Source organism: Danio rerio, chromosome 14 (assembly GCF_049306965.1).
Source record: "Danio rerio strain Tuebingen ecotype United States chromosome 14, GRCz12tu, whole genome shotgun sequence".
Classification (NCBI taxonomy): domain Eukaryota; kingdom Metazoa; phylum Chordata; class Actinopteri; order Cypriniformes; family Danionidae; genus Danio; species Danio rerio.
The window spans coordinates 8,456,012-8,470,000 of record NC_133189.1 but is presented as its reverse complement, the minus strand read 5'-3'; the positions used below and the strand labels follow the sequence as shown (position 1 = coordinate 8,470,000).

At 33.5% G+C, this 13,989-nt stretch overlaps 1 protein-coding gene across 8 annotated transcripts in view; it reads right to left on the bottom strand.

Annotated features, from left to right (window-relative positions):
- Positions 1-13,261, bottom strand: part of zgc:110843 — a 16,556-nt gene extending 3,295 nt beyond the window's left edge. For 4 of the 8 annotated variants that reach the window (XR_012389508.1, XR_012389509.1, XR_012389510.1 and 1 more), the window contains exons 1-2: positions 13,077-13,261; positions 9,635-9,807 (exon numbers count right to left, since the gene is read on the bottom strand). Coding sequence is in view for 2 of the 8 variants with exons in the window: in XM_005157144.6 (XP_005157201.1) it covers positions 9,635-9,807; positions 13,077-13,149 (246 nt within the window). In the remaining 6 variants the exon portion in view is untranslated. 8 annotated transcript variants of the gene reach the window in all.
- Positions 13,262-13,989: the final 728 nt, after the last annotated feature.

Sequence of the window (13,989 nt, the reverse complement as noted above, 5' to 3'; positions counted from 1 at the left end):
TATGGTACAGAATAGACCTCTTATGTTACTGTTCTGTACCTTTTATAGTACAACTAAAATGAAGGAACACAATTGTTCTCATAAAAAAGGTATATACAGTTGAAGTCAGAATTATTAGCCCCCCTTTAATTTTTTTTTCTCTTTTTTAAATATTTCCCAAATGATGTTTAACAGAGCAAGGAAATTTTCACAGTATGTCTGATAATATTTTTTCTTCTGGAAAAAGTCTTATTTGTTTTATTTTGGCTAGAGTAAAAGCAGTTTTACATTTTTTATACACGCTTTTATGGACAAAATTATTAGCCACTTTAGGCAATTTTATTTCCCCGATAGCATCGTTATATAATAACTTGCCTAATTACCCTAACCTGCCTAGTTAACCTAATTAACCTAGTTAAGCCTTTAAATGTCACTTTAAGCTGTATAGAAGTGTCTTGAAAAATGATCTAGTCAAATATTATTTATTCTCATGATGGCAAAGACAAAATAAATCAAGTATTTGAGATAATTTATTAAAATTAATTTGTTTAGAAATGTGTTAAAAAAATCTTCCCTCTGTTAAACAGAAAAGGGGGAAAATAGTGGGCCTAATAATTCAGGAGGGCTAATAATTCAGACCTCAACTGTAAGTGTTGGACAGCTCCTTCTTTATTACAATATCAATGAAAATGAATATTACTGGAAAGGCAAAGTGATTTATGAATAATTTTCGTATTTACACATGAATCATTATTTAAAAGTATGTCTAACTCAAACATTTATTTAGTTCTATAATACAAAACTGGTAAAACAAAACTATAGATATTGTAAAGTAAACATTCGAGGCGTTTGGTAGAGTGAGGGTAAATAGTTCTTGTGTGGTTAGTTATGTGTGTTGAGGTGAAGGTAAGATTGTTTTTAAATCATCGAGTGATTGTCAAATGTAATGTTATCTGTCGGATTTTCATTGTATTGATGTACACTTGGTAAATGATAATAATTGATATATTTCTCTGTGAAATAATGTTTGAAATATGAAAATAAATAGTCCTCATGTGGTTAATCATGGAATAATTAATTGAAAATGAGAGTGGCCGTCAAACTAACGCATTGTGATTAACTGGTATGAAAGGGTGGAGTTAAAGGATTGTGTCACACACTGAGGATGGCATTGTGCTGAAAGGTTTGTGTCTTTAAATCACCTGAAGAAAATAAAAATATCAAAAGAATTTAAGCGGGAAAAATGTAAAAAGAAAAAAAGAAAAACAGTACGAAGCAATTACTTGAGTGCGAATCATAACCTTTTTGAATAAAAGCATTGACAAGATTGACGGATCAAAGAAGTATCCTAAAAAAAACCACAAACGTGCGGGGAAAACTTCAGCACAATAAACATTAGGTAAACATTTTCTGATAAATACAGTCTCATTATTGATATCTGCACCTCTTGGCGTTGACTTTCTACTAAGCACGTGAGCTGGCTAAAGTCCAGCATATGCAAAGTGTTCATGCAGACATTCTACTATTGTAAAACTGATCAAACATTGCACATATCTTGTTACAATACTTTTGCATAACTCTATTTTTTATTTTAAAATTAATTAAATTAAATTAACTTTAAGTGATTACAAAGACATTGTGTGAAAATTAGAGAAAAAAATGTTTAATATTGTACAGGTGAATGTATTTCTGTAACATTTTTGTGAAAATTGTTTTGAAATGTTTATCAAACAAATTTGTTTTATTCTTCATTGTAAATGAAAAGATGCATTTACTCAAATATAAAGTTTTTAAAAACATTGTTCAAAATGTATTTGATGTTTTATAATTACTGAAAATAAATTGATGCATTTTGGATGGAGCAAAATGTCTTTTATTAGCTCTTTAAGGAACACATTTGACACTGTTAACTACAAAGTGTCTTGTCACTGTAGTGGTACCATTATGGATCAGATTTGTACCTTTGATGAATGTACAATATTGTACCTGCAGTTTTTAAAAACCAAAGGTACATTTCGGTTTCCTATGGTATAAATCAGGTCTTTAAAAAGGTACAAACTGCAATGGTTCAAATTTGTTTCTTTGTCTTAAGGTACAATTGTGTCCCATAAAAAGGTACAGCCCCAGTGACAAGGGTTTGTACCTTATTTATAACATTGCACCATCTTTTTCTGAGAGTGCATACACACACCATAATAACTAGAAAAATACCTATGAAAATAACCCATCAAAGAGGGCTTTAAGACCAAGCGGAATTGTGTCTTGGCTGCTGCTTCGGTCTGGCTTCCTGTTCTGAAGTGCCAATTTCAGCATCCCAAATTCTGACTGAGGAAAGTTGAAAGCTCTGGCCAGTTTGTTTGACTAATTAATGATAATAGACTGTTTTTTAATTAATAACTTTAACGGATTCCTATTTTTTTATGATTTATGATGTTAAAACTTTGTATTTAAAAAAAATAAGTACTGTTTTCATGTTTCTTTATTCTATATAAAAATAGTGCTTAAAATATCACTAAAATGCAGTATTTAAACCTCGTAATTAAACAGAAAATAAGGTGAATAACAGCTAAAAGGTCCGCTTTTTCAGAAAAAGAACCACCTCTTTTACCAGGCTGGTTACAAGCCGGAACTTCTTGAGTGTGAGAAAACGGTGAGGACATTTTTGGGTGAACTGTCCCTTTATAGGTCCTGTATGTATGTTTTGATTAGATTAATTATTAGATTAATTAGATTTGATAAATAGAGCTATGAGTGTGCGATAGAGAAACATATGCATTGTATGCCTTGCATAATATGTTATACCGCAGGTTTTTATGCTTTTTTATGTCCATAAATGAAATAGCAGTATTGACCTTATTCTACAATGTGGAAGTGCGCCTGTTTTCACGATTGTTTTAGAACTTCAGATTCAGTCGCCTATGAGAGAAATGAATAGGAATAATAAACTACACAAAATGGTCAAACTACTTGCTCTACAAACAAATGTTTGCATGACTATATAGACCAAGTAGAATAATGTAATAAGAAAATATCAGTTTGCAACATCAAACAGCAAATGAGCAGTTTTTAACGTCTAAAAATGAATGGAAGTGAATGAGACCAGAAGTCTCAAGCCAAAAAGATTCAAATGGCTGCGCCCGCTCGTCGGTGAAAAATAAGGTGAATAGCACACTGAACAATTTACGTTGTGGTATAGTAAAAGCAAATAAATTTACTGTCATAATTTTTAAAATGTAATATTAAATGTCAAGGATAACTAGATTTTCCTAAGTAAAACATTAAATATTTGCACATTTAACTGGTGTAATAAATGAAACGAGTGGAAACAGTTAAATATTAATATTCATTCACTTGTAATATTTAAATATTTTCTATTACAAACTAATTTTTGCTGCTTGTTCAAACTACTTGCAACACAAATCTTGAGTTTTTTTGGGACAACTTAATTGTTTCATGTTCAATCCACTTAAATTTGTACAAATAATTATAATAACTTGAACAACATGAAGAAATTGCGTGAAACCCAGCATTTTGTGTAGTTATGTTAAGTTAATTTTAATAATGGATGTTTAGCTCCCAGGAAGATTTGCATGGGATTGAATTAAGAAGAGAATATTTTAAAGAATAAAAGCAATCTTAGATGTCTACATTTGAGAGAAAGACTTGTTAGAGTTCAACCATCATTACTTTGAAGATTTAGAAGAGTTTTGAGTAAGTGTTTTTAGTTTTCAGGTTACCACCCTGCAGAAGAGTAGTGCTCATGCTTTAGGTCTTGGCATTTTTATTATCAGCATTATTGTTTGACGCTTCACCCAGAGAGCTGCGATAACACTAGGGCTTAGAGCTCAGTCAGCAGTTTTAACGTATACTTGCTCTTGGATTTAATTTGCTTCAAGTCAGTGGACATGTCATGCCTTAAAAATTAAGTTGCGCCAAGTGTAGTAATTTGTTACTAATAGAATTTACTTAACTTGATAAAATCAATGTTCCTTTTGCTAAAAAAAAAAAAACTTAACTTTACTTGACTAATTTAAATTAATGTAGACTCAAAAGGAAAGATAATCAATTCACTTTTACTTAATTTATTTAGGAGTGTTGGGTTAAACATTAAGAACATTTTACATTAAGTTAATTGTACTTTTTATCAATATGAGTTTTTTTTCAGTGCAGATTAAAAAATTGAGTTATAATGTTACTCAAAATGACGATTTAGTACATTTGAAGTCATTAAAAATAAATAAACTTTTTTAAAACTGTGATTCTGTAAAACAAACAAAAAAGTAATAATAAAAAACATGTCTGTCTTAAAATAAACAACATTTTCTTAAGGATAAGCAACATCAGATCAGCTAATGCTGTTACACGCTATATATTACTTGAGCATTACTGTAATATTACAGTAATAGTTCACCCATAAATGAAAATTCTGTCATCATTTTCTCACCTTTCACGTGTTCCAAACCTTCTGTTAAACACAAAAAAAGATATTTTGAAGAAAGCTGGAAACGAGTAACCATTGACTTCCATTATATTTTTTTCCCTACAGGGCTCCTGCTTAAAGCCGAATATCCATTTCGCTGACTAGAAAGATTAATTACCATGACATCTAACGAACGTTAAAAAAGGCAGCTGTTATGCTTATATATTAATAATGTATTAAAATACTTTAAAAATAAAAGCATAATATTTAAACAGTTTTAGCCTAATAACTGCTACTATAAGAAAAACAATATATCGTTTACCTTAGATTTTGGAAAAATATCTTAAGTACTAGTTGCTTGGCAGTGAAGTTCTCAAAACTCTTTTTTGACATTTGAGCGAGATGCTAATGGTCTAATCCGATTCAATGACCTATGCTAAGCTAATCTGTTTAACTCTAAAGGAACTGTAAAATGAGTTCCTTTAAAGGGGTAAAAATCAAATCTTTCATCATTTAATCTTAAATACTTGTTGTTTGTGTGGTAGTCAAGTTCTTGAAACTCTTTTTTGACATTTGGGCACGATGCTAATTGTTCAATCCTATTCAATGATCTATGCTAAGCTAATCTGAAGAGTTGTAAAATGAGCCTATTTGCAAAAAAAGTGAAGAGTTCCTTTAAAGAGTTTAAAATCAAATCTGCCATCATTTAACCTTAAGCACTTGTTGTTTGTGTGGCAGTGAAGGTTTTAAAACTCTTTTTTTTTTTTATATATATATATATATATATATATACATTTGGGCAAGATGCTAATGGTCTAATCCAATTCAATGATCTATGCTAAGCTAAACTGAGGAGTTGTAAAATGAACCCATTTCCAAAACAAGTGGAGTGTTTCTTTAAATGGGTAAAAATTTGTCATCATTTAATTTTAAGTATTTGTTTGGTTGGCAGTGAAGGTCTTGAAACTTTTTTTCCATTTGAGTGAGATGCTATTGGTCTAATCTGATTCAATGACAACGCTAAGCTAAACTGTTAAACTCTGGAGGAGCTGTAAAATTAGTTCTTTTACAGGGGTAAAAAACTAATCTTTCACCCTTTAATCTTAAGTACTTGTTGTTTGTGTGGCAGTGAAGGTCTTGAAACTCTTTTTTAACATTTGGACCAGATGCTAATGGTCCAATCCAATTCAATGATCTATGCTAAGCTAAGCTGAGGAGTTGTAAAATTAGCCTATTTCTAAAAGAGTTGAGTGTTCCTTTAAAGGGCTAAAAATCTAATCTGTTATCATTTAATCTTAAGTACTAGTTGTTTGTGTGGTAGTGAAGGTCTTGAACTCTTTTTTGACATTTGGGCAAGATGCTAATGGTCTAATCCAATTCAATGATCTATGCTAAGCTAAGCTGAGGAGTTGTAAAATTAGCCTATTTCCAAAAAGGTAAAGTGTTCCATTAAATCAGGGGTGCCCAAACTTTTCTGTAGAAAGGGCCAAAAAGAAATATTATCAAGAGCAATAGGCTGAAAGTAAATATACCAAGCTAGATTACATTAATGTTGCTATAGTAATTTCCTCATTTATTTCATATTATAATAGAAAACATTACTTTGAATCATAATAAGTAATGCAGAATAACTTTTTAAATTTTAACTTATTGCAATAAAAACAAAACAATCCCGATTAAAACAGTGGAGTTCAATGCTAAATACACAGGTCAAGCAGAATCTGCCTTTGACTTGATTTGCCAACCAAATTCTCTGCATTGTCAGGTAACAGTATTTACATTTAAACGAAGACTGATTAATTGACACCATTTAATTAAAACATTAATTTCAGTTAGATTTTAACAATGAAATCAAACAAACAAAGGGTTACATTAAATTTGAATTGACAATCTTGAAACCATCCTCATCGTTCCCCTCTCTTCTCAGATGAGAAATCAAAGGTTACTATGGGCCAACTTTGGCCAGCGGGCCCTTGTTTGGGCATCTCTGCTTTAAAGGGGTAAAAATCATATCTGCCATCATTTAATCTTAAGTTGTTTAATGACAGCAAACTTCTCCCTTCTACCATAATTGTTAGCTCAATAGCATTTTTACAAACATGTTTAGTTTTTCTGTCATCTACTTTATAAGCCAGTTTTTCCAAGTGCTCATTGTGAAGACAAATCTCTTAAAATGTAGCTTATCCTAACTTGTTTGGCTTAGTCAAAAGGGTTTAACCAGTGAATGCAAGTAATAAATGTGAAAGTTGGTATGGAGATGAAAAATTGTCTAATGTAACAAGGGTGAGTAAACGATGACCAAACTTTCAGTTTTGGGTGAAATACCCCTTTAAAGGTTACATTTGATCAACAGATACCAAACTATCAAATTCAACTGCCATTTATTTTTCAATTATAATAAGCAACATTCAAAGACAAAACTGAAAGCAAAGCCAATGGTTTGTGTCGGCAGTGAACTATAATGAGCTGGGGACACTGAATGCTTGCCTGAGGTAAACATTATGCTATTTGAGTTCAGTTTTTACAAGCTGTTTTATTGACATTTTTCTAAACACTGGTTGAGTGATTATGAGAGAACACAGCCAGAAACTAAACGTGTCAAATTAGGCTCTGAATAGTGGCTAAAACAACAATGTGTTCCAATACAAATGCATACCAAACAGAAAAAAACCTGTCCTCCATTTAAAAAAACGCTTTTCGGTTTTTGGAAATGTGTTAATTTTACAATTTGCCTAGAGTTTAGTTTTACAATTTTTATATCAATTATCGCATCTGGCACGAGCATTTTAGCTTTGTTAAGCATAAAAAAATTATTAAATCAGATTAGACCATTAGCCTCTCAAATGAGTTTGGATCATTTTCATATTTAAAGCTTGACTCTTCTGTAGTTAGTGCAAACACTAGTGCACTGACAGAAAATAATCCAGACATTTATTTCCTAAATATTTGACATATTGTTTAAGAAAATAATTTTTATGTAGGTCTTAGTACATGTAACTACAGAAAAGTTTTAAATAGTCAAAATATTTTAAACTCTTTTCTAATCAATGACCTATGCTCATCTAAGCTTTTTAACAGTTGTAAGATGTCATCTTCATATCTCATCTAAACTAAAAGTTTAGATGAGATACAGCTATGGATACTCGTGTCCATATAGCAGAATTTTTTTGACACTGTACAACAACAAACACAAATTTTACACAAGTAATGGGTTTAGTGTTGGGGTAGTTGTTAACAAAATACAATAAATGGATGATTTAATTTGTATAATTTACATTTAACATTACTGTGAGGGCTGAGTTTAAGGATAAGGTAAGGGTAGATGTTAATAAAATACATTTTCTTTTCGGCTTAGTCCCTTTATTAATCAGGGGTCGCAACAGCGGAATGAACCACCAACTTATCCAGCACATGTTTCATGCAGCGGATGCCCTTCCAGCTGCAACCTATCTCTGGGAAATACACACTTATCCACTATGGACAATTTAGCCCACCCAATTCACCTGTACCGCATGTCTTTGGACTGTGGGGGAAACCGGAGCACTCGGAGAAAACCCATACGAACGCAGGGAGAACATGCAAACTCTACAAAGAAACTGACATAGCCGAGGGTCGAAACAGCGACCTTCTTACAGTGAGGCTACAGCACTAAAAAAAAAAAAAAAAGAAATTAAACTATTTTTTGTTAACTTCCAGCCGCTGCTGTATCCCTTCTAGCATGAACCGAGTTGTAAAATGAGGCTATTTCCAGAAAAAAGGTGCAGTGTTCCTTTAAAGGGGTAAAAATCTAATGTCAAAGTTTCCTCACTTGTAACCACTGACTTCCACAGTAGTTGTTTTTCCTACTATGGAAGTCAATTGTTACCTCAAAAACAAATTCTTCTTTACTGTTCAACAGAGGAAAGAAGCTCAAAGAATATGGAACCACATGAGGGCGAGTAGACTTTCATTTTCAGGTGAACTTCACTATTAAGTACAGTTGAAGTCTGAATCATTAGCCCCTCTTTGAATTAGTTTTCTTTTTTAATTTTAAATATTTCCCAAATTATGTTTAAAAGAGCAAGGAATTTTTCACAGTATGTCTGATAATATTTTTCTTCTGGAGAAAGTCTTATTTGTTTTATTTTGGCTAGAATAAAAGCAGTTTTTTAAACACCATTTTAAACTCAAAATTATTAGCCCCTTTAAGCTTAAATTTTCTTTCTATAGTCTAGATCGTTATACAATAACTTTTCAAATTACCTTAACTTGCCTAGTTAACCTAGTTAAGCCTTTAAATGTCACTTTAACCTCTTAAGGCCTAAAGGTGTTTTTTACATGATTTTTTTTTTAATTTCTCTTTGCTATTTGGGCTTATTGGAACCTAATTAGAATAAAGATCTAAGTGTCATCTTTTGATATGATGTACTTTTAGAGAAAAATGATGTCCATATATGTGGACTTGTGGTCCGAATTTACATGAAACATTTTGCTGACTGTTTTTTACCGCATATTTAACATAGAATTATTTTTTTTAACTTGCTTTGACTATCAGAGTATAAAATTAACATTTTTTCCCCATCTTTGGACAGTTAAAAATAGGGTTTGGGATATTTCATATGCTGCAAAACAGTTGCAGGATGACACTGTATGTCTGTAACAAAATATAAAACATTCAAAGTATTATAAATAGCCACTTAGGAGCTAAAATGTGCTGTCCACATATGTAGCCACTAAGCCCTGGGAGGTTAAGCTGTATAGAAGTGTCTTGAAAAATATGTAGTGAAATATTGTGTACTGTCATCATGGCAAAGATAAAATAAATCAGTTATTAGAGATGAGTTATTACAATTATTGTGTTTAGAAAAGTGTTGAAAAAAAAATCCTCCCCATTAAAAAGAAATTGGGGGAAAAAATAAACAGGGGGGCTAATATTTATGACTTCAACTGTATGTACTGAATACACCAAGCGTCGCTCTTTATGTCCCAGTAATGTGTAATAAAGCCTTTTAAAACTGTTCACACACACTGAAAAAAGATTGATTGGATTTACTCATTTTTTAAGGTAAGTGGTTGCAAACAATTTATATAGGCTGAATTTAAACAAACAAATTCAATTCAGTAATACTCAATTTACCAAATACCCACATAAATGTAGTAAATCCAATGAATTTTTTATTTTCAGTGCAGATGATCTTCTTGTACACCTGTGGGATTCATTCATTCAGCTACAAATATACTGTAGACCACTCTCACCTTCTTGGACCTCCAGCAGCGGCAGTAGACGGCCTTGCTTCCGATGTCCTCCATGTCGAAGCTGTGCACCACTTTGGGACTGTCTTTGTTGATGGTCAAGTTGACTCTGCTCTTGGGGCTGCTCTGTGAACTGAAGTAGCGCATCAGCATGTAGGTGCTCAGAGCCGCAGCCACTGCAACAGGAACGATGGTGGTCAGCTGATCTGGAAATGTACACACGAGGAGGGGCTGGGTTTTCAGAGGGCCCGCAGGACGCCCACACTCTATTCTACACAATCAACCTCATTCATTCATTCTTCTTCAGTTTCGTCCCCGATTATCAGGGGTCGCCACAGAGGAATGAATCGCCAACTATTCCGGCATATGTTTTACACAGCGGATACCCTTCCAACGGCAACCCAGTAGTGGGAAACACCCGTACACACACTTTTTTTATTCATTATATTTGTCAAATTTGAGTCCAGCAAAAGAATCAGACAAATTGTTCAGCAGACGGTCATGGTAAAAACTGGATTTGTCTCTTTAAAAATACTTTATTTATTCATTTATTTAATGAAGTTTCACAAACTAATTTCGAGAGGAGCACGTGATATGATTGACTGCAGCTGGCCACTCATCTACACTCATTGGCTAGCCAATCGGATTGATCCAAACTCACTATAAGTAACCTAGCTAAGATCTACTCCCTTACCTTCGTTTTCCGAAGAAACCCCTCATCCACCACTTCTCCTCCTTTCCTCTTTTGCCGAGGGGAGCTCTCGAGACCACCTGACCTTGTACTCCCCTCACATGCTTTATGGACCTGGCGGGAGCCCTGGGCTCAACTATCTCCGAGCTCAGGGTTCTCTCCCGGGACAGCATGCCAAACCTGCTAACTTGCTAACAAGTTGTCAAACAGTATAAGTGTGAACTCTTGAATTTATTTATTTATTTATTTTGTCAAATGTAGTTTGAATTTTTTTTTTTTATATTTTAATATATTTTTATTTTAATCATTCTTAAATAGGGGTCTATTTTAATATTACACATCAAAAATACAGGTTTAGGAAATTCTAATAATGAAGAACATTTTATTTAACAAAAACAAAACTTTCCATCCGGAGCTCCTTCACGAGCTATACATTTGTAAACACTCTCTCCATCGGGCTCGCGCGGCTCTCAGTCCCTGACTCGTCATCGATACAAAGCCGACCAATCACAGAGCTTGCGCTACGCGTCGTTGCGAAGTGTAGTTACCTTTTTTTGAGAGGTGCACGTCAGTGATGCTGACGACCACGGCGACATGTAAGCAGCTCCGTAGCATACGCGTGTGTTTAACGCAGAAGTATAAATCAACCTTTAGACGTCTATTAAGCACAAAATTACACTGAGTTAAGTTGGTTTTATATTTGCACAATCGTTCAGTAACGGTCCCCATATTGTTTGCAACACTACTTTGTATATTTGTTCTGATTTCCTGACTTCAAAACAACATATCAGCACTATTGACTGTAGACAATGTGCTTCAAGAGTTCCCACTTAGATATGCTAAGCGTTTATAGCAGGTTTGGCACGCTGTTCCGGGAGAGAACCCTGAGCACTGAGATAGTTGAGCTCAAGGCTCCCGCCCAGTCAATAAGCATATCAGGAAATCCGAGATCAGGTAGGTCTCGAGAGCTCCCGCTTGGAAAAGAGAGGAAAAGGAGGAAATGGGGTGGAAGGGGGGATTCTTGCAAAACAAAGATAGAGCAGTAGGGAGAAAACAATCCATTTATTGTAAACTAAGATCACTCTGATTGGATTATTACTAATTACAGATGAGCAGCCAGTCTTGCTCAATCATATCACGTGCTCCTCTCGAAATGAGTTTATGAAACTTTACTTTGACAGTCAATGGCTGCTAATATGACATCTTTATTCTGAGTTTTCCAAGAATATTTTTCTGATATTATGGGATATTGTACCAAAAACGTACACTTTTGCTTATAAAAATGTGACAGGGGCTGACTTAAGCTTGTCGCCCTTAAAAAACATACAAAAACAAGCAGAAAAATCAAACAATTCAATGACAGAATGCATCCTTGATCACGGGCTGCTTCTTCATCAAATTATGTCACTTGCGGCTGGTACGAGTCATGGCTTTAAACGTGTAATGCTTGCCTGTTAAAGCAAATGTGACAGGACCGACAGAAACATGGGGACAATTGTAAATGTATTTGTATTAAATAATTGTAGTATTTAATTGTAGACTTGATTTATAATTTTATGTTTTTAATCAATTGATGTGAATGATAACAACATAAACTAGCTATTTCTGAAGTATTTTTGTTTCTAAATAACGGTTTTTAGCATAATAAAACTATTAAAGCTGTAGGTTCAATTGGGTTGAGGACAAGGACAATGACAGGGTTTGTACTTTTGTAATGCGTTTTTAATAATGAAAAAAAATCTGAGCACCGAATGAACGATACATTTTTGTACAGAACAACTCACAAAAAAATCAAGCATCCACAAAGAAATCAACCATCAGTCCAATTTAGATATTTTGCGATGAAATACTTTTTATTCACTGTATTTAAGTTTTTATTTCAGTGACGGATAATGTATGTTTCTTGTAGAATGTGCTTTATATTATTAAGGAGAAAGTGCAAACTATAAAACCAACTTTACCTCATTCAAAATTACTTGGTGGGAAAGATAATGCGTGTCTTTATGTGTCTGGCGGTCCTAAGTGTTATAAAATGAAACTTAAGCAGCAGTAAAATATAGTCAGGACATAATAAATCGACACTGCAGCACTGTAATCCTGGTCAGGTGAGAAGGATTCGCTCAGTGGAGTGATTTCCGCGAATCGGTTCTTCCGAACGATTTCTTTTCAATGAACTGTCATAATCACGTGATTACCTAAACCTCAACGTGATATAACATAAACATGTTACATGTGTGAGCATGTTTATAATGTACGCTTTATTTGTGAGCGTTATCAAATTGCAGAGATTCTACTAAAGTGATTCGTTTGGACTCAAAAGAATCATTTTGTTCATGTTTTCCAAGACATGAAAACAACTTTCTCAGGCTCGTGATTTGTGCATAATAATCGCTGCAAAGTGGTGTCACCAATAATGCAGTTTTAGCCTACTAAAACACCTACCACAGCACTTAACTTACACTTATTATAATTGATGCAATATTAACTTAGTCAATCATTGTTACACACATGCAAACCTATGACCTACTAACGCGTCCATGCAATAAACGCCATACTCACCTGAACTGTGTGCATGTGAGAATGCTAATGTGTCTGTCTAAAGTCATTTGAAGTCAATTGAAATGAACACAGCATTAGGATACACACGGCTAATTTGAATATGCCGACAAATTCACTCTTGATTTGTTTTACAGCAAAGGCAGTCGACCACGGTTGCAATAGGCTTTATGTTATAAATGAAAACATCGTTCTTACCTTTAGATACTTTGAAACCCGGTATTAATCCCGGTTTATTTAGCGCCGAAAGCCCTGGAATTTGAAATGCCATGACAGGTATTGCTTTTTGGACTTCAAGTTTAAGGGCACTACAAGGTCTGAAAGACGCTGAACCGAAATGAGTCGCCGTCACTGCGGAACACTGCGTGATTGCGTCACTGGATATCTGTCCAGTCGCTGGAGAGCGTAAAAGCACGGTTCAGATTACTGTAAACATGGAGGCCAAATCCTCTTTGACGTTACACTGGCAGTTTGCTAATTATGGTTTTTGTTATACAGTAACTATTTATTGAAATATTATATTAATGTTAATGTTTATATTTATAATATATAAACAGGGTTTCTACAGGTTTTTAAGTTACATTTAAGACTTTTTAAGACCATTAGGAATAAAATTTCTGACTTGCACCAGGCTAAACGCTAAGGATTTTTGAATGGCCCAGTTAAAACATTAAAAACAAATGTTATTGTAAGGAAAATAATTAAACCATATGTTATAGAGTTATTACATAGAGTTAATACATAAGATTCAGTAAGTATAACTTGTTAAAACTTACTGAGATGGAATGATAGTGATTGGAGAGTGTTGGCCCAATTTAGCTCGCTTAACATGGACATAAAACAATTAAGACCTGTTTAAAATTATTTAAGACAATATTTTAATGAACTTAATGCTTTTAAGGCCTGAATTGTTTTTAAATTTAAGACTTTAAGACTGTGGATACCATGATAAAGTCAATTAAACAGAAAAACCTTAACAGAGGTGTCACTTTAATCTGACTAAAAATATTATCTTAAATAAATCTTTGTCAAACTACTGAAAACATGAAACCAGTATGTAATAAACATTTAATTTTGTATTGGACCATTTTACAGCTGTTAATAAACTCTT